At 50.2% G+C, this 20,061-nt stretch overlaps 1 protein-coding gene across 3 annotated transcripts in view; it reads right to left on the bottom strand.

Moving 5' to 3' along the window:
* Positions 1–1,250: 1,250 nt before the first annotated feature.
* The window catches only part of NCAPH2 (non-SMC condensin II complex subunit H2), a 32,630-nt gene continuing 13,819 nt past the window's right edge, over positions 1,251–20,061 (bottom strand). For 2 of the 3 annotated variants that reach the window (XM_053404844.1, XM_053404845.1), the window contains exons 10-21: positions 19,143–19,267; positions 18,988–19,053; positions 17,744–17,810; positions 15,738–15,845; positions 13,154–13,207; positions 11,548–11,621; positions 9,805–9,910; positions 9,451–9,519; positions 7,708–7,763; positions 4,956–5,057; positions 3,926–4,075; positions 1,251–1,526 (exon numbers count right to left, since the gene is read on the bottom strand). In XM_053404844.1, coding sequence (XP_053260819.1) covers positions 1,386–1,526; positions 3,926–4,075; positions 4,956–5,057; positions 7,708–7,763; positions 9,451–9,519; positions 9,805–9,910; positions 11,548–11,621; positions 13,154–13,207; positions 15,738–15,845; positions 17,744–17,810; positions 18,988–19,053; positions 19,143–19,267 — 1,118 coding nt within the window. In that variant the 3' untranslated portion in view covers positions 1,251–1,385. The remainder of the gene's footprint in view (positions 1,527–3,925; positions 4,076–4,955; positions 5,058–7,707; positions 7,764–9,450; positions 9,520–9,804; positions 9,911–11,547; positions 11,622–13,153; positions 13,208–15,737; positions 15,846–17,743; positions 17,811–18,987; positions 19,054–19,142; positions 19,268–20,061) is intronic. The other variant, XM_053404846.1, reaches the window with a different exon arrangement.

The following is a 20,061-nucleotide window of genomic DNA, read 5'->3' as shown; positions in this document are numbered from 1 at the left end:
ACTCCGCTAACCTGGAAGCAGGTGCTTCTGGTTGTGAACTTTGCCCCGGGATGTGAATGGAAGTTGCACACCTGAGGCGCGTAGGCAGCGGGAAACCCCATTAGTGAAAGCACGCCTCAAGATAAGAACGGTTTCAGCTTAAGAACGGACCTCCGGAACGAATTAAGTTCGTAAACGAAGATACAAAAAACCAACAGCAGCTCTCCAGCCCAATAGTCTGTTCAGCAACCTCTGCTTTTGCAGCTGGAGTCAGGCCAGGTAAGGAAAGGCCTTCCTGGACTCACAGCCAGGTTGGGGGGCGCCCCTTACCGCTAGTCAGCCTTGCGATTTAGTAGCTTTGGGGTTCTTTTTGTATTTCCTTTTTAATTATTTCTGTAGGCTTCCCTGCCAGTAGTCATACCTCGAGATAAATACACTTCAGGATAAGTATTTTCGGGTTGTGCTCCGTGGCGACCTGGAAGTAACGAAGCATGTTACTTCCGGGTTTCACCGCTCGCGCATGCACAGACGCTCAAAATGATGTCATGCGCATGCGCGGAAGTGGCAAAACACGACCCGCGCACACGTGTCTTACGTTCTGTTCAGGATGCGAACGGGGCTCTGGAACAGATCCTGCTCGCACCCCAAGGTACCACTGTATAATAATAGATTCCTGGTACACCTGGTGTCTTGTGGGAAGCATGTGTAATTCTGTAGCCTCGAGTTTACGGCTGAAATGGTTGTAACTCTGGGAGTGTTGCCTGCTCTTTGCATTTCCAAGAGCAGCACCTATGTGTCTGGCTGGTTGTGGCTTCTGGGAATGCAGAGGCAATCCTGGAGCATGAACCCTCGAAGGGCGGTAGCTTTCCTAGTGACCAAATGCTGCTGCTGCTTCCGTGGCCAGAAGATACTATACAGCAGACAACCTCCTGTGCGGACAAACACTTCGGCTGCACAGAAGCCTTTAATCTCATGTGCAGTAAAGCTTAACCACTGCAGAGCTGTGCTTCCTCAAACTGCGCTGCAGGGAACAAAACCAGCGTCACACAAACTCAATGAGTGCAGCTCCTGTTCCAGCCGGACTCCAGGTTCCAAACAGCCTCTTTGCCGCCAGCAGAGGAAGGTTAGGCCTAAAGGCCGCAGGGACCAGACAGAGCAAGACCCCTCGGCTTCCACCCCATGTTCCCAACGGAAACAAAATCCCGGAAGGGACAGATCCCAAGTTTTGTCCTTGCGGTCGGTGCCCGGCGCTCAGAAAGGAAACCCAGGAATGACTCCAGCGCACGAGTTTATTGTGGCAAAGAGAAGAGGGTCTAAGCGGAGTGGGGAAAGGAGGGTGCAGAAGCTGTACAGAGATATATACACATATATACACACAAACATGCATGTGCGCAGGAGGAGAGGCGTCAGTGCTGGCCGAGCGAGGGAGCCGTGTAGGTGCGGAAACGGTCGTGTGCCTTGTTTTGGGTCAGCAGGCGCAGAGCCATGGTGTCCATACCCTCCTCCAGGCCAGGCTTCTGGGAGATTTCCACTGTGTAGTCGTTGGCCTAGAGGAAGACGTGGAATCAGAGAATTGTAGAGTGGGAAGGGAGCCCCGAAGGTCCCAGGACGTTTCTGAGCACAATTCAAAAGTGTTGGTGCTGACCTTGAAAGGCCTAAACGGCCTCGGCCCTGTAGACCTGAAGGAGCGTCTCCACCCCCATCATTCTGCCTGGACACTGAGGTCCGAGGGCCTTCTGGCGGTTCCCTCCCTGCGAGAAGCCAAGTTACAGGGAACCAGGCAGAGGGCCTTCTCGGTGGTGGCACCCGCCCTGTGGAGCAGCCTCCCATCGGACGTCAAGGAAATTAACCACTACAGTGGTACCTAAGGTTACATACGCTTCAGGTTACAGACTCAGCTAACCCAGAAATAGTGCTTCAGGTTAAGAACTTTGCTTCAGGATGAGAACAGAAATCGTGCGGTGGCAGCGCGGTGGCAGCAGGAGGCCCCATTAGCTAAAGTGGTGCTTCAGGTTAAGAACAGTTTCAGATTAAGAACGGACCTCCAGAATGAATTAAGTACTTAACCCGAGGTACCACTGTATCTGACTTTTAGAAGACATCTGAAGGCAGCCCTGTTTGGGGAAGTTTTTAATGACTGATGTTTTCATGTATTTTTAACCTCCTGTTGGAAGCCACCCAGTGTGGCTGTGGAAACCCAGCCAGATAGGTGGGGTATAAATAATATATTATTATTGTTGTTGTTGTTGTTGTTGTTGTTATTCCCAAGGCAGTTAACAATAAAAAAGTAAGAACCTGTTCACCTTTTCCTATATCCCTACATCACTACAGAGAGATGATCCACAATTCCTGTGGAAATCCCTCCCATCAGATGTCAAGGAAATAAACAACTATCTGACTTTTAGAAGACATCTGAAAGCAGTTCTGCTTAGGGAAGTTTTTAATGCCTGAAGTTTTATTCTGTTTTTAATGTTCTGTTGGGAGCCGCCAAGAGTGGCTGGGGACACCCGGCCAGATGGGTGGGAGATAAGTAATAAATAAATCATCACCATCATCCAGTCCAATCCCCTGCAATGCGGGAATTCATTTGCCCAGCGTGGGGCTCAAACCCGCGACGCTGAGATTTAAGAGTCCCGTGCTCTACCAGCTGAGCTAACCCACAGGCTACAATGTGGAACCAGGGAAGCTGCCTTACACCATGCGAGTCCCTGGGGTCCGCCTAGCTCAGTATTGGCCACACGGGCTGGCAGCAACACTCTTGGGGATCCCAGATGTCTCGCTCCCTGCCCTACCTGGAGATGTCACCGGGGAATGAATCACAGAGTTGGAAGGGGCCCCTAAGGGTCATCCAGCCCAACCCCCGGCATTGCAGGAATCCCAGCGAAGATATCCCTGGCAGGTGGCCATCCAACCTCTGCTTAAAGCCCTTTATGGCTTAGGGCCCTCGTATTTATGGGACCGCCTCTCCTGGTCTGCCCCACAGAGGACCTTAAGGTCCATGAACAACCATAGTTTAGAGGTCCCAGGCCCTAAGGAAGTCAGACTATCCTCCCCCAGGGCCAGGGCCTTCTCAGTGATGGCTCCGACCTGGTGGAATGCTCTGTCCCATGAGACCAGGGCCCTGCAGGATTTAACCTCCTTCCGCAGGGCCTGTAAGACAGAGCTATTCCGCCTGGCTTTCAATTTGAACTTAGCCTGATCTTTTATTCCCTTTCCTTCCCTCCCCCTCCCCTTTTATAAAGATCACCCGCTCTGAGACCCCACAGCTAATTCTCCCCTGGCCTCCTGGCTAGCCCAAGTGGGACTAATTTAGCCAGCTAGCCCTGGTGATAATCTAATGTTTATTGGATGGAGTTTCCACCTAAACTGATTTTTTATTTTATTGTTATTCACATTTTATGCTGCATTTTATGCTGTTTTTGTATCACAATTAAGTGTTTTAAATTTATTGTTAGCCGCCCTGAGCCCGGTTTTCTGAACCGGGAAGGGCGGGGTATAAATAAAAATTTATTACAGTGGTACCTCGGGTTAAGTACTTAATTCGTTCCAGAGGTCTGTACTTAACCTGAAACTGTTCTCAACCTGAGGTAGCACTTTAGCTAATGGGGCCTCCTGCTGCCACCGCGCCGTCACGCGATCTCATCCTGAAGCAAAGTTCTTAACCTGAGGTACTATTTCTGGGTTGGTGAGTCTGTAACCCGAAGCGTCTGTAACCTGAAGCATATGTAACCCGAGGTACCACTATATTATTATTATTAAATACCTCCAATGGTCCTGGGACCTTTGACCTCTACCCACCAAGCTGCAGCCCTTCCCCCCAAGGCTGGAAGACAACCTGGCTACGATAGGAGAAGGGGAAAGGGGTGGGTGGCACGCCCAGGTGGACCCCGTAACCCCCACCCACAAAAGGGCCCCCACCCTCTGGCCTTTGGCACGTCGTACTCACCAGCTGCAGGGAGGCCAGCAAGCAGCGGCAGACTTCAAAAGGCGGCTGCCCCGTCACCAGGCTGGCGAAGGAGTGCCACTCGCCCACGGTGCCCAGTTTGGACACCAGCATGTCCCCATAGCTGTGGATGTCCAAGGCTTCGTGCGATTCCTAGGTGGAGAGGGGGAAGCAGGTTAGGGAAGTAGGATAGTGTGCACCCCGGAAATGATCTCTTTCAGCTTCTGCCTTCTGGAAGAAGGTACAGGGTCATAAAAACTAGGACTAGCCGCCTGAGAAACAGTTTCTATCCAAATGCAATTTTGGTTTTAAACACAGTGTAAGGTAGTCTTAAGCGACAAGGGTGGCGCTGTGGGTTAAACCACTGAGCTTCTTGGGCTTGCCGATCAGGTCGGCGGTTCAAATCCCCACGATGGTTTGAGCTCCCGTTGCTCAACCAGAGCAGCGCACGGAAACGCCGTTTATCTTCCTGCTGGAGCGGTACCTATTTATCTACTTGCACTTTTACGTGCTTTCGAACTGCTAGGTTGGCAGAAGAAGGGACCGAACAACGGGAGCTCACCCCGTCATTGCTGGGATTCGAACCACCGACCTTCCAATCCGCAAGCCCTAGGCTCAGTGGTTTAACCCACAGCGCCACCCGCATTAATAATTGCAGAAGGCAAACACACATACATTAAGTATATAAACCACATGTCTAGAGCAGTGCACGGAAACGCCGTTTACCTTCCCGCCGGAGTGGTACCTATTTATCTACTTGCACTTTGACGTGCTTTCGAACTGCTAGGTTGGCAGAAGAAGGGACCGAACAATGGGAGCTCAACCCGTCACGGGGATTTGAACCGCCGACCTTCTGATCAGCAAGCCCAAGAGGCTCGGTGGTTTAACCCGCAGCGCCACCCGCGTCCCGACTCCTGCCTTACAGCTTCACAAAATCACTTGAGGGTGTTGTTGGCGGGAGATGGCTTAAGGTGTGGGACCTGGGAAATAGGCGGAGTCAGACACAGTTGCTGCCCCCCCAGCTGAGCCTCACCTGCTCCTCCAGCTTTGGGACCACCATCTCCTCCCAGTCCCGAACGCGCCGGGACAGAACAGTCTCTCGGGCGTATTTCTGGGAGTGCGAGATGAACACTTCCTGGGGAGAGAAAAATAATAATAATAATAAATAATAACTTTTATTTATACCCCGCCCTCCCCAGCCAAGACCCGTCTCAAGGCGGCTAACACCAGGTATAAAAACAATGGATTAAAATACAACTTAAAAACAAGATTAAAATGCGGTCTCATTTCAGTAGAAACTCAAATCAAAAAAAATGTTGGGGATGAAAACATCAAATCAAACTTTTTGGGGATGAAAACATCAAATCAAACCAAGTGTCTTGTGCTCAAGATCCGCAGAAGGTGGGGTTCCGATCCTGCTCTGAAGGAACGCTCTGGTCGCAAAGGCCAGAACTGGGGGGCTAGTGCAAAGCAGCCGTTTTTTATCCAACCACTCTGATTTTTTTTTAATCCCAAACTGCTACTGCATAATAAGCCAGCAGAACACAACCTGCTTAGTAAACCCTCTCTTCTTCCTGGAGAGGCAAAGTAAATGGGAGGCAGAAAGTGGGGCTGCATCACCCCCCCAAAAAGAGGCTGTTTCCAGATACTGCTTTCCATACACTTTGTCCTGTCCTCAGGGGTAGACTGCATCTGAACATGGAGGGCTCATTAAACAAAGGTTACCAGAATTTTTTCAATGAATCCGGTGACACTTCAAATAAATAAATACTACATGTTCAGGACGTTGATGCTGCAGCCATGGCGGTGGCAGAGGGGCGGCTGCCACCTTGACCTCAACCACCATGCTTCCCCTTCCTCCAAGGCTTCTATCTCCTTTCTCCCTGAGCCTGGGCAGCCCTGAGTTGTTGGTTCTTTGGTGGTGGGGAAGCGGTGCGTGGTGGGTCAGGCATGGAAGGCCAAGAAGAAGGGCTGAGAGCAACGGCGGCAGCAAGGCTCAGGCAGCGTGATGCCTCCCTTCCCATCGGAGCAGCCCCAATCCCGTTCCCACTTTCGTGCAAGCAGGAGGGGGCAGGGATCGCTCAGGCAGCGCAATGCCTCCCTTCCCATTGGAGCAGCCCCAATCCCATTCCTACTTTTGTGCAAGCAGGAGGGGCTGGGATTCCTCAGCTGGGAAGGGAGGCTTCCCGTTGCCTAACTGAGAGGTTCCTGCCCCCTCCTGCTTGCACACAAGCTCTGATAGGCAGCGTGAAGCCTCCCTTCACAGCTTAGTTGCTGGCGTCAGGGAAGGTGGAGGCAGCCCGGAAGCTGCATCTTGGAGCCCCTGCACCACCATCATATGGGGACTTCTCAGCAGCTCCTGAAGCCAGCCAGAGGCAACTGCTCCAGGCTGCTGAGACTGCCAGTGCTGCGTTTCCCGGGGACATTAGATGAAATCCGGGGATGGAATTTGCCCGCAGGCTTATTCGCAAATCTGGGGACTGTTCCCAGTAAATGGGGACGTTTGGTAACCCTACATTAAACTATCGTGGCCAATGGCCACTGCTAGGCCCTCTCATCCAAGATTATCTTGGGCAATAGCTGGCCCCTGGATGGCTGGGGCTCTGGCTGCCTGTCTCAAGGGGTCCCCAGCGTGGGAGACTGAAATAAGGCTTTCTGCAACACCAGCAGCTAGGATTTTACTAGCCCAGAAATGGAAAGATGAGAAGACACTGACCAAAGAAGAATGGCAAGAAAAACTGATGGAATATGCTGAACTGGCCAAGCTAACAGCGGAACTCAGAGAGACACGGACAACAGAGATGTCAAAAAAGACTGGGAACCTGCTGCTAAGATTATAATAGCTAAAAGTGTGTGTTTGGGGGGGGGGAAGAACATATATCCTACTATTTCTAAATAAACTGAGAAAATCAGGTCCGTAGTAACCATGATTAAGCTAACTCATTACAAAAGAATACATATAAACCAGCCTAACATATTTATGGAAAAACAGGCTTTTTTGTAATGTTTTGGAACAGTACATTTAATTATATTGTTCAACCTTATGCTGCTTTCAACCTGCTGTAACGTTCCGAGTATTTACTCAAATTCTTTATCTTTGCTTTACAGTGGTACCTCAGGTTACATACGCTTTAGGTTGCACGCGCTCCAGGTTACAGACTCCGATAACCCAGAAATAGTGCTTCAGGTTAAGAACTTTGCTTCAGGATGAGAACAGAAATCGTGCTCCGGCGGTGCAGCAGCAGCAGCAGCAGCAGCAGCAGGAGGCCCCATTAGCTAAAGTGGTGCTTAACAGTTTCAGGTTAAGTACGGACCTCCGGAACGAATTAAGTACTTAACCCGAGGTACCACTGTATTTTATTAAGAAGTAAATTTTGAATTAAAAAAAAAACCCCAGGGGAAGCAATAAGACGCGCTAGTGTGGCACGGCTAGAGTCTAGGACTAGGGCCTGACACCGTGGCTCAAATCTCAAGTCAGCTATGAAGTTCACTGGGTGACTTGGGCCAGCCATAATCTCTCACGGCCTGGCCTACCTCACAGGATTGTTGTACAGTTAAAATGGAGAAAGGGAGAACCACGAACAGGAAAAGGTGGGATATAAATTCAGTAACAAGTGGTGGGAGACACAGTGAGGCCGAGCGGCCACAGGGCATGGCTCTGAAATCAGGCAAGACCATCACCTCACTAAGAAAGATAATCAGGTGTGAGTCTGGCCAGTGTTTTGATGGGTGGCTGCCTGGGACCCACCTAAATGCCACATGACCAACACACACATGATACGCACCACATTTCTTTGCACGTATTCCTCGTAGTTGATGGCAGGGGTGATGTCACCAAGATCTGTAAGCAAATGCAGAAATTAAGAGGTTCTCCTAAACGTCTCAGATTAGCTGTGGGCAACTGCCCTGCTTACATCCCACAACACCAAAAGCACCCCAGAAACAGCTGCAGGGGGCAGAGGCAGGAATCCCTTGCAGACGATCACAGTGCCTGGAGACAGGCATAACAATAATAACAATAATAATTTATACCCCACCCATCTGGCTGGGTTTCCCCAGCTACTCTGGGCACTGACTGGCAGCTGCTCCCCAGGTAGGGAGTCTCCCACTTGGAGATTAAATCTGTGACCTTTGAGGTTCAAAATAGGTGCTCTGGATCATCATCATCAGCAGCATAATTTATTATCTATACCCAGCCCATCTGGCTGGGTTTCCCCAGCCACTCTGCGCAGCTTCCAACCAAATATTAAAAACACAATAAAATGTCAGACACCAAAAACGTCCCTAAACAGGGCTGCCTTCAGATGTCTTCTAAAACTCAGATAGTTGTTTATCTCCTTGACATCTGACGGGAGGGTGTTCCACAGGGCGGGTGCCACCACCGAGAAGGCCCTCTGCCTGGTTCCCTGCAACTCTGCTTCTCAGAGGGAGGGAACCGCCAGAAGGCCCTCGGAGCTGGACCTCCGTGTCCAGGCTGAATGATGCAGGTGGAGATGCTCCTTCAAGTATGCTGAAGGCGGACAAGTTGTGCGTTCATAGCCGTGACCAGAGGAGGAATGATGGCTGGGAGGAGCTCAGAGAGAAGAAACAGCATGGTGCATCTGCAGCAGAACAACCGGACGCCTTCACCTGCCCCAGCTGCAACAAAACATGTCTCTCCTGCACCCCCAAGGTGCATTCCTCCATTGCCTCCAGACAACCACAGGTCAGAGCCTTCTCTTGATGGGGCCACTCACTCACTGCACCCCCAACACACTTCGAAGCCTAGGCTTCCCTGGTCACCACTTGGTGCAGGATAAATATTCATTAGGCATCTTTCTCAACCCGCAGCTGTGAGTTTTGCAAAGCAGCCAAATTATTCGGCTATGCCCCACAGGGCTCTTTGGCACAAATAACACAAATAACTCCCCTGCGTGAGTGCCTAAGGGCCCCGCTCCTGCAACTCACCACCTGGCCCAGGGCGGGGCTGGACAGGCCTCAGAAGGATGGTTGCCATTGCTGCTGTTGCTGCCCAGGAGGACTCGGAGCGGCACAGAGTTCTTTTTAAAATGTTCTTTTTTCCCTTTCGATTTTTTGTGGGGGGGTGGGTGGGTGGGATGGATGTTTGGTTGGGTTCGGGGATTTGTTTGATTTTGATGTGTTTGTAATTTTCATAGTTCTTTGTTTGTAGAAAAATAACTACCAAACTTTTAGAAGACATCTGAAGGCAGCCCTGTTTAGGGAAGCTTTTAGTGTTTAAAAGGTTATTGTATTTTAGTGTTTTGTCGGAAGCTGCCCAGAGTGGCTGGGGAAACCCAGGCAGATGGATGGGGTATGTATGTATGTATGTATGTATGTATGTATGTATGTATGAATGAATACATACATACATACATACATAATAATAATAATTATCAGCTGCACAGTGCTAAACCCAAGATTTGCCCCCCCCCATTGCTCCTGGGGTGCAGGCTTAACTGAGCAGCTTCCAGCTATTCTTACAGGCCCAGCCCCCGGCCCAGCTAACAATGCCGCCTGCCAATTGTTACCTATCAGGCCAACTGGTGCCTCCTCTGCGGCTTCCCCCTGGGGGGCATCTTCGTGCTCCAGAAAGTCATCTGTGGACAGAGAAAGGTGGCGGTCGAGGCAAGTGCGATGGGGGGAGCGTTTGGGGAAAGGCTTGAGCACAACGGCTGCGGGCAAATGGGCAGCGAGATTGGATGAACTGGCGTCCAGAAATGTGGCTCTTTTGTCCCGCTGGTTGCTTTAAACCAGGGGTGGGGGATCTGTGTGGAAGGAGCCCCCCATTGCAACGGCCAATTCTGGGCTGTAAATAGAAGCCCTGGTTTTGGGGGAGAGGCCCGAGAGATTCCCAGGGCTCAGCCCAGAAACTGTGGACAGACCTGCCCCTCCGACATCCATATCGCCCATGGCATCATTGACGTCCTGCTCCTCTTCCTCCTCCAGGGCTTCGGGCTCCTCTAACCGATTGGCCAGCTGCGCATCTTGCTTCAGGGGGAAAGATAAAAACAAAAACCAGGCCTGTTTTTGCCTTCCTGTTCTCGCTCAGGGTCAGTCACTTTTCATGAGGTTTTGAGCAAAGCTTGCCTTCCCAGGTGGGAGCAGCCTTATTCTACTCATTCATTTGTTGCAGTTACCGTATTTTTTGCTCTATAAGACACACATTTTATCTCCTAAAAAGTAAGGGGAAATGTGTGTGCGTCTTATGCAGGCTGCGCAGCTATCCAGAAGCCAGAACAGCAAGAGGGATCGCTGCTTTCGCTGCACAGAGATCCCTCTTGCTGTTCTGGCTTCTGGGATTCAGAATATTTTTTTTCTTGTTTTCCTCCTCCAAAAACTAGGTGCGTCTTATGGTCTGGTGCGTCTTATAGAGCGAAAAATACAGTATATCTGATTTTTTTCCTTCAAGGTGGCACAGACAGTTCTCTCCCCCCCCCCCATTTAATCCCCAACAAGAACCCTGTGAGGTAAGTTAGGCTGATAGAGCCAGTGATTAGTCCAAAATCACCTAGTGGGTTTCATGGCTGAGTTGAGTATTTGAACCCAGGTCTCCTGGGTCCTGAGGGACGCGGGTGGCGCTGTGGGTTAAACCAAAGAGCCTAGGGCTTGCCGATCAGAAGGTCGCGGTTCGAATCCCCGCGACGGGGTGAGCTCCCGTTGCTCAGTCCCTGCTCCTGCCAACCTAGCAGTTCGAAAACACATCAAAGTGCAAGTAGATAAATAGGTACCGCTCCGGCAGGAAGGTAAACGGCGTTTCCGTGCGCTGCTCTGGTTCGCCAGAAGCGGCTTAGTCCTGCTGGCCACATGACCCGGAAGCTGTACACTGGCTCCCTTGGCCAGTAAAGGGAGATGAGCGCTGCAACCCCAGCGTCGGCCATGACTGGACCTAATGGTCAGGGGCCCCTTTACCTTACTCTTGGGTCCTAGCCTGACACACTAACCATTCCACCAGCACTGGAAATGAACTGATTGCTCCCAAATGTTAGACAAGGGACAGTAGCTCCTCTTCTCAGCCTGGGCCTTAGAGGGCTCTAGCGAGCCTCACAAGCGTCTCCAAAACCTGGGATGAGGGGCAGGAGGGCACTGGGCAGAGATTCCTTTTGCCAGAGCAAGAGGACTCCTCTTGCAAGAAGAGCACCAAGTTTCTTGCATCAAATTTATGCACTACAGCAGCAGTGGTGTAGTGGTTAGTGTCAGGCTGGGACCTGGGTTCAAATCCCTGTCACTGTCTTCTCTCAGCCTAACCTACCTGACAGGGTTGTTGTGGGGACTGAATATTGTATTATTTATATGATGTTAGCTGCTCTGAGCCTGGCTCTGGCCGGGGTACAAATAAAAATTTATTATTATTAAATGAGGAGGGCAGGAATAATGCGTGTCCCACCTTGAGGAAAAATGCACTAGATGATCATGCAGAGATGCTAGCAAACTGGACCACTTTTATGGGGATCAGAGGGGGCTCCCAAGACAGACAACGCTCCCAGCAGCCACCTTTTTCTCCTTGCAAGTCGTGTGCCTATTAGATTGTGTTTCATCAGATTGCAAACTGCCTTGTCTGCATTGGCAGGAAATCAGGGGCAGCGAAGTTCAGCAAAAGCGAGTGAATGGAAGGTCTCTCTCCTTACCAGCCTCATCCTCTGCAACTTCTTCTGGGCAGCCAAGCGCTCCTTCGCATGATTCAAGTAGAGGACTTCGAGATCTGTCCAGAAATGACAGGATCAGGAACAGGGTCTTCTACAAACCCCCCAGCTACAGCTTCTCTCCCCCTCCCCAAATCCCCTTGTCCTGCTCCCAGGCTCTGGGAAGCAGCTTTGCAAGGAGCAGCAAAAAGCCACTCTCCGCCCAGCCCTTCTTCTACGGAACTTGCATTGCTGCTCCCCAGCTCCCTGCCCCAGATTCTTACGTGGTTGACTCCGAAATCCCTTCTTAAATCCTCCCCAACCCAGCTTGGCCTCAGCTTAGCTCTCTTCTCAACTGTCTATACCAGGGGTCAGCAACCTTTTTCAGCCGTGGGCCGGTCCACTGTCCCTCAGACCTTGTGGGGGGGCCCCGAACTATATTTTAGGGGGGGGAAAGAACAAATTCCTATGCCCCACAAATAACCCAGAGATGCATTTTAAATAAAAGCACACAATCTACTCATGTAAAAGCACCAGGCAGGCCCCACAAAAAACCCAGAGATGCATTTGAAATAAAAACACACATTCTACTCATGTAAAAACACACTGATTCCCAGACTGTCCGCGGGCTGGATTTAGAAGGCAATTGGGCCGGATCCGGCCCCCGGGCCTTAGGTTGCCTACCCCTGGTCTATACCCCCAACACCCAACCATCTCCCACTGCCCTCGACAGAGAAACGGCGATTCCTGTCCAGATGTTGTGGGACTCCAACTCCCAGCAGGCTGTATGGCCAAGGGTCAAGGATGATGAAATCTGTAGTCACATCTATTTTCAAGCTCTCTGGAGAGGGGCTCCATTGCTGCTTCTACATTTTGTGCACATTTTGGTGCCGAAAAGATGCTCAGTGGCTGTGGCAGGGTCCCGACATGTGGGAACATGTGCAGGTTTTATTAGTATGAATGGGCAGTTGGGTGTCCCACAGGCTGCAAGGCAACATCTGGGATCCGACTAACCCTCAGATACCATGTGTGTGCGTGCAAGGAAATTTTGCACCCACCCTAAGGAGAGTTTAATACTGAGGTCGCATGAGAGCTACAGAGGGGAGCACCCAAACCAATGGAGTCACATGACAAGAAACCAATGGAGTCACATGACAAGAAACTTTAGGAAGAATCTTCTGATGGTGAGAGCCATTTGACAGAGGAATGGAAAACCTCTGACAGTGGTGGACTCTCCTTTGTGGGAGGTTTTTAAGCAGAGGTCGGGTGGCCACCTGTCAGGGATCCTTTAGCTGCGATTCCTGCGTTGCAGGGGGGTTGGACTAGATGACCCCTGTGGGTCCCTTCCAACCCTAGGATTGTATGAGAGCAACGCCCAAAGACCGTAAATTGGACTGCCTGAAGGAGAGGAGTCTGGAAGATGCCCAGAGTGGGGCCCAAAGAAATGCAGAGAATGCTTTGGTATTTCTAACTTGCTCCCTGCAGCTTTGCTTGTTTCTTTTTAAACGCAAAGTCAAGCATAAGCAAACTAATGAAGAGGAGAAGGCAAACCGACGAAGGACCCAGGACAGTGACCTTCCCAACCACCCACCCATGAGTTGCACCCACTCACCAGGGAACACTGGACCTTTCTTCCTGCTTCTCTGGTTGCCAGCTCTGTGGTGCTCTGGGGAGAGAAGAAGAACATGCTCAGAGGGAGACGGCAGAGGTTCTCTGGCTCAGTGGCCCTCCCTGCTCCCTCCCTCCTCAAGGTGGCACAGAGGGCCTTCCAAGGCCAGGCAATGCGTCAGGTCAAAGGGAAGACGATGCTATGCAAGAACCTGGCATTTTTCCACCTTCGCCGTGCTAAGCAGCTGGTCCCTTGCCTTTCCCGCCCTGATCTGGCCACAGTGATCCATGCAACGGTCACCTCCAGGTTTGATTATTGTAACTCGCTCTATGCGGGGCTGCCCTTGAAGCTGACCCAGAAACTCCAGCGGGTGCAGAATGCCACGGTGAGACTCCTTACGGGGTCCTTGCCGCGGGATCACATTCATCCAGTGCTTTACCAACTGCACTGGCTCCCGGTGGAGTACAGGGTCAGGTTTAAGGTGCTGGTTTTGACCTTTAAAGCCCTAGGCGGCCTAGGACCCTCGTACCTACGGGACCGCCTCTCCTGGTATGCCCCGTGGAGGACCTTAAGGTCCACAAATGACAACACTTTGGAGGTCCCAAGTTGCAAGGTGGTTAGATTGGTCTCAGCTAGGGCCAGGGCCTTTTCAGTACTGGCCCCGACATGGTGGAACGCTCTCCCACAAAAGACTAGGGCCCTGCGGGACTTGACATCTTTCCGCAGGGCTTGCAAGACAGAGCTGTTCCACCTGGCCTTTGGTTTGGACTCAGTCTGACCCTTATGTTTCCCTCCCCTTGTGGTTTTGATCTATGGGCTACTATTAAAATGAGGTTGCATTTTAAATTGTATTTTAACCCGTATTTTAAATTGGTTTCCGCCCCCCCCCCCGCCCCCCATTATGTTTTTATTGTGATTTTACTGATGTTAGCCGCCCTGAGCCCAGCTCTGGCTGGGGAGGGCAGGGTATAAATAACATTTTGTTAATATTATTATTTAATAGAATCCGTATGTTGCTCAGTTGTGATGAAACTTCCAAGTAGTTACACCAAGTCCAACCCTTGGTCCACCTCTCTTGGTGTTGTTGACACTGGCAGTGGCTCTTTGGGGCTTCAGGAAAGGAGTTCCTCCTAGTCCTACCTGGGAATTGAACCTGAGATGCTGTGCTTGCAAAGCGACGGCCCTTTCCTTATGAGCTGCAAGAGTGAATACTAAGACAGGCGAACTAACACCAGTGTACTGGAAGAAGCAAAGATCACCCGTGTTGAAGAAGAAGAGAAGAAGAGCTTGGATTTGATATCCCGCTTTATCACTACCCTAAGGAGTCTCAAAGCGGCTAACAATCTCCTTTCCCTTCCTCCCCCACAACAAACACTCTGTGAGGTGAGTGGGGCTGAAAGTCTTCAGAGAAGTGTGACTGGCACAAGGTCACTCAGCAGCTGCAGGAGGAGGAGCGGGGAATCGAACCCGGTTCCCCAGATTACGAGTCTATCGCTCTTAACCACTACACCACACTGGCTCTTCAACATCAACCTCGTTGGACTGGTCATGTTGTGTGGATGCCTGATGATTGTCTGCCGAAGCAACTACTCTATTCCGAACTTAAAAATGGAAAGCGTAATGCTGGTGGTCAACAAAAGAGGTTTAAAGACTCTCTCAAGGCAAATCTAAAAAAAAGGAGTATAAATACTGACAACTGGGAAACACTGGCCTGCAAGTGCTCCAGTTGGAGAACAGCCTTGACCAAAGGTGTCATGGGCTTTGAAGACGCTAGAACTCAGGACGCAAGGGAGAAAGGTGCTAAGAGGAAGGCATGCTTGGCAAATCCACACCGTGATCAACTCCCACCTGGGAACCAACGTCCCCACTGTGGAAGGACGTGTGGATCCAGAATTGGCCTCCACAGTCACTTGCGGACTCCCTGTTAAAACCGTGTTTGTGGAAGACAATCTTACTCGGCTGCGAGGGATGGCCAAAGAAGACGACTTAGAAGAGCTAGAACAGGATGTGACTAAATACCCGTTGCTGGAAGCCACGCGAGAGAGCTCTTGTGCTCAGGTTCTGTTTGCAGATTTCCCCCAGGTGCCTGGTTGGCCACTGTGAGAACAAGAAGCTGGGATGATCTAGCAAGCTCCTCTTCGGTTCTTAGGCCTTACCAAAAGCAGCACCTCTGACCTACCATATTTTTTGCTCTATAAGACTCACTTTTTCCCTCCTAAAAAGTAAGGGGAAATGTGCGTGCATCTTATGGAGCGAATGCAGGTTGCGCAGCTATCCCAGAAGACAGAACAGCAAGAGGGATGGCTGCTTTCACTGCGCAGTGATTCCTCTTGCTGTTCTGGCTTCTGAGATTCAGAATCTTTTTTTTCTTAGTTTCCTCCTCCAAAAACTAGGTGCATCTTATGGTCCGATGTGTCTTATTGAGCGAAAAATAAGGTACGTGGTGGGGGGCACAGGGGCAGAACAAGCACATCCACAACAGAGGACAAGCTGCGTTCATGAAACAGAGACTTCTTGGATACAGCAAGCCTGAGGTGGCAAGGTCAAGTCCCACAGCAGCCCCACGCTCGCGCCCCATTGTACTCACCTGTGGCTGAAAACCAGGCCGTGAACTCCTGCAGCTTGCTGGGCAGCCTCCTCTTCCGCTTGGTGCCAGGCAGGTTCTCCAGGGCATGTGGCACCGTGAACGGCTTGCCTAAAGAGAGAGAAGTGGAAGGGGCTTGCCCTCCTACATCGGGTCACGGGGGCAGAAACAGAGGCCCTCCCAGTCCCACCAAAAACCCCCAGCAGTCAACAGCCAAGACTCCCCTCTTACTGTTACGTTTCACACTTTATAGGCTTCTAACACAGGCTTCCTCAACCCCGGCCCTCCAGGTGTTTTTGGACTACAACTCCCATGATCCCTAGCTAGCAGGACCAGTGGTCAGGGATGATGGGAATGGTAGTCTCAAAACATCTGGAGGGCCGAGGTTGAGGAAGCCTGTTCTAACACCTTCCCAGTTTTCCCTCCCTTTCCAGTATCTGCTGCGTCCCACAAAGGGACCAAGATAATGGCCAAAGGCTGTCATGTGCCACCAGCGCTCAAAATTTGCCAGGAACATTTTGCACCCAGCTGTTGGCCTTTGGGACCAAGTGAAGATGCCCGGGGGCCAGGACGGTGCCTGACGTCTCCACCATCTGGAGGTGTGTGCCTGGGGATCCTTGGATCTGGACATTTTCACACACTAATACCACATCCTCTCAAATGCTATCCGTTATATTTTATCTGCACAATCAGTACGAATTTCAGGAACCAAAAAGTCGTGTTGAAAAATGGACTTTTGAGCTGTCTGGCCCCCAAATGGCAACGAGGCATTCTGTTTTGGCGACGGTAACCCTGGTTTAAGGAGCCATTTGGAGCATACAGTGGTACCTTGGTTTGCAAACGCCTTGGGAGTCGAGTGTTTTGGCTCCTGAACGATCAAAAACCGGAAGTGATTGTTCTGGTTTTCAAACATTCTTTGGCACCCAAACATCCGATGCAACTTCTGCAGCTTCTGATTGGCTGCAGGAGCTTCCTGCAGCCAATCGGAAGCCATGCCTTGGTTCCCAAACGTTTTGGAAGTCGAACAGACTTCCGGAACGGATTCCGTTCGACTTCCAAGGTGCCACTGTATATCTGAGTTTCTAACACTTCCTGCCACAAACGGTGGACTCTCCTTCATTGAAGGTTTTTAAGCAGCAGTTAGATGGCCCTCTGTCAGGGATTCTTGAGTTGCAACTCCTGCATTGCAGGGGGTCAGACTAGAAGATCCCTGGGGTTCCTCCCAACTCGGTGATTCTATGGAATAAGTTTTCTTAAGGAAACCTCAGGGGGCAAATCTCTCCTCACAGCCCATACAGGGTCTAACTGATGGTTTTTCGGGAGGTGGGTTACCAGGGAGGGTTCTGCAGCAGCCAGCCGGGGTGGATAAAAATCAACTATTTTAAAATAAAAAAATAATTAAAATTGTAATTTTTTATTTAACTTGTATTTTTAAAATAAAATGCTTTTGGAGGAAAAAGCTTTTAAACAGAAAACTATTTTTAGAGTTACATTATAGTCCAAAGGCTATAATCAGGAAATAATAATTTGTTTTAAGTTTTTCATGTGTGCTAAAACTCAGCCTAAGTTTTATTTAAAAAATTGTTTAACCACATCAGCTAACAAACATGAATGCATATGCTACAATGTTACTGTTTTAGTTAAATAAATTGTTTTAATTGTTATTAAGGGAATGATTATTTTTCTCCTTCCAATGAACTGCAGCAGAAAAGTTGTCCAAATATAAACAATAATTTCATAATTATCTGTCTATGTGTTTCTAATAGTATAACCAAATCAGTAATTTTTGATATAACTGTAAAAACTACTCTGAAAATTTATTGTTCCAAAAACAAATCCTTCATCTGGTTGTCAATATTAAGATGATACCAGCAAGAATGAGACTTTCTGTAAAAATAAATAAATGATTTAAATCAAGTCTTACTGACTAGTGGTTTAAATCGTGATTTAAATCAAATCCACCCTGCAGCCAGCCAACCCACCCAGCACCCCTCCCTCTCTCCAGATACCTTTCCTCAGGGGTTTGTCATCGGAGGAGCTGAAGGGGTCCAGGCTGCGCCAGGGGTCCAGCATCTCCTGGAAGAGAAACAGAGGCACAGAAACTCCAGCGGGTGCAGAATGCCACTGCGATGCTCCTTACGGGGTCCTTGCCACGGGACCACATTCATCCAGTGCTTTACCAACTGCACTGGCTCCCGGTGGAGTACAGGGTCAGGTTTAAGGTGCTGGTTTTGACCTTTAAAGCCCTAGGCGGCCTAGGACCCTCGTACCTACAGGACCGCCTCTCCTGGTATGCCCTGTGGAGGACCTTAAGGTCTACAAATAACATTTTGGAGGTCCCAAGTTGCAAGGTGGTTAGACTGGTCTCAACTAGGGCGAGGGCCTTTTCAGTACTGGCCCCGACTTGGTGGAATGCTGTCCCAAGAGACCAGGGCCCTGCGGGACTTGACATCTTTCCGCAGGGCCTACAAGACAGAGTTGTTCCGCCTGGCCTTTGGGTTTGGACTCGGTCTGACCCTTATGTTTCCCTCCCCTTATGGTCTTGATTTATCAGCTACTTTAAAATGAGGCTGCATTTTAAATTGCATTTTAACCTGTATTTAAAATTGCCCCCCCTCTCTTTCTCCCCTATTATGCTTTTGCTGTGATTTTATTGGTGTTAGCCATCCTGAGCCCGGCTCTGGCCAAAGTGGCGTCAAAGCCCTCGCAATGTTTGTGCAATGCCGGCAAGCACAAAACAATTGTGGCTACGATTTCCTCTGGCACATGCAAGACATTGGACAAATTTTCAACGTACGAGAGAACCCAGCTAAAAAGACATCTGAAGGCAGCCCTCTTTAGGGAAGCTTTTAATGTTTGATGCATTACTATATTTTAATATTTTGTTGGAAGCCACCCAGAGTGCCTGGGGAAGCCCAGCCAGATGGGCGGGGTATAAATAATAAAATAATAATAATAATAATAATTGCTGATGGGTTTGCTGAAAGACAGCCCTCTGCCCAAGTTTGTTTGCTTATATTATTGCATTTCCATCCCCACCGTGTCTCAAGGAGCTCAAGGCAGCACACAGGGTTCTCCCCATTTTATCCTCACAACCACCCTGTGAGGTAGGCTGGCCTGAGAGTCAGCGACCGGCCCAAGGTCACCCACACGGGGACTAGAACTCTGGTCTCCCAGGCCGTAGGCGAACGCTGTAGCCACAACCCCACAGTGGCTCTCATGACGCGAGGCTGGGGCATTTTGTTCCCCTGACCTTGACGCAGGCATCCGGGGCAGGGCTTCTCTCTCGCAGCATGTAGCCTTTCCTCTGAGGGATGCTCTAGAAGGCAGAGGAACAAGACTGTTAAGGGTTTGTCACTACGCCTAGGCAGCCTCCTGCTCTCCTCCTCCCCTCGTCCTGCCAAATACCATCTGATGTTCAACATGGACCTCCTCCTCCCCAGCTGGGGAGCCATCCAGGACGTCTTCGGGAAGCGCTGGCAGGAAGTTGTCGCAGTCGTCGTTATCGTCACAGATGGGCGCTGCTGCACCTGCTTCAGGGAGAAAGGAAGAGGAGGGAGGTGATCTTCCGGCCCTGCAAAACAGCAGCGGCCGTGGAATGGGCTGCACTCTCGCCGCGAAGCTCCCTATACCGACTGCTTTCCTTGGGAAAGGAAGTTAAACGGTGGAACTCCTTCCCCCATGACAGCCAATAACCTGGATGGTTTCAAAAGAGGACTGGAGAAATTCATGGAGGGGGAGAGGGCTATGCATGGCATAGGGCCCTCGTATTTACGGACCGCCTCTCCTGGTCTGCCCCGCAGAGGACCTTAAGGTCCATGGATAATCATAGGTTAGAGGTCCCGGGCCCTAAGGAAATCAGATTATCTTCCACCAGGGCCAGGGCCTTCTCAGTAGTGGCTCCGACCTGGTGGAATGCTCTGTCCCATGAGACCAGAGCCCTGCAGGATTTCACTTCCTTCTGCAGGGCCTGTAAGACAGAGCTATTCTGTCTGGCTTTCAATTTGAACTTAGCCTGATCTTTTATTCCCCTTCCTTCCCTCCCTCTCCCCTTTTTATGAAGATTCCCCGCTCTGGGATCCCACAGCTAATTCTCCCCTGGTCTCCTTGCTGGCCCAAGTAGGACTAATTTAGCCAGCTAGCCCTGGTGATCACCCAATGTTTACTGGATGGATTTCCCCCCTAAATTGATTTTTTATTTTATTGTTATTCACATTTTATACTCTATTTTATGCTGTTTTTTGTTGCATCAATTAAGTGTTTTAAATTTGTTGTTAGCTGCCTGAGACTGGTTTTTTGAACCGGGAAGGGCAGGGTATACCGTATT

This window comes from Podarcis raffonei, chromosome 10 (genome assembly GCF_027172205.1).
Source record: "Podarcis raffonei isolate rPodRaf1 chromosome 10, rPodRaf1.pri, whole genome shotgun sequence".
NCBI lineage: Eukaryota > Metazoa > Chordata > Lepidosauria > Squamata > Lacertidae > Podarcis > Podarcis raffonei.
This window is presented reverse-complemented; position numbering and strand designations above follow the sequence as displayed.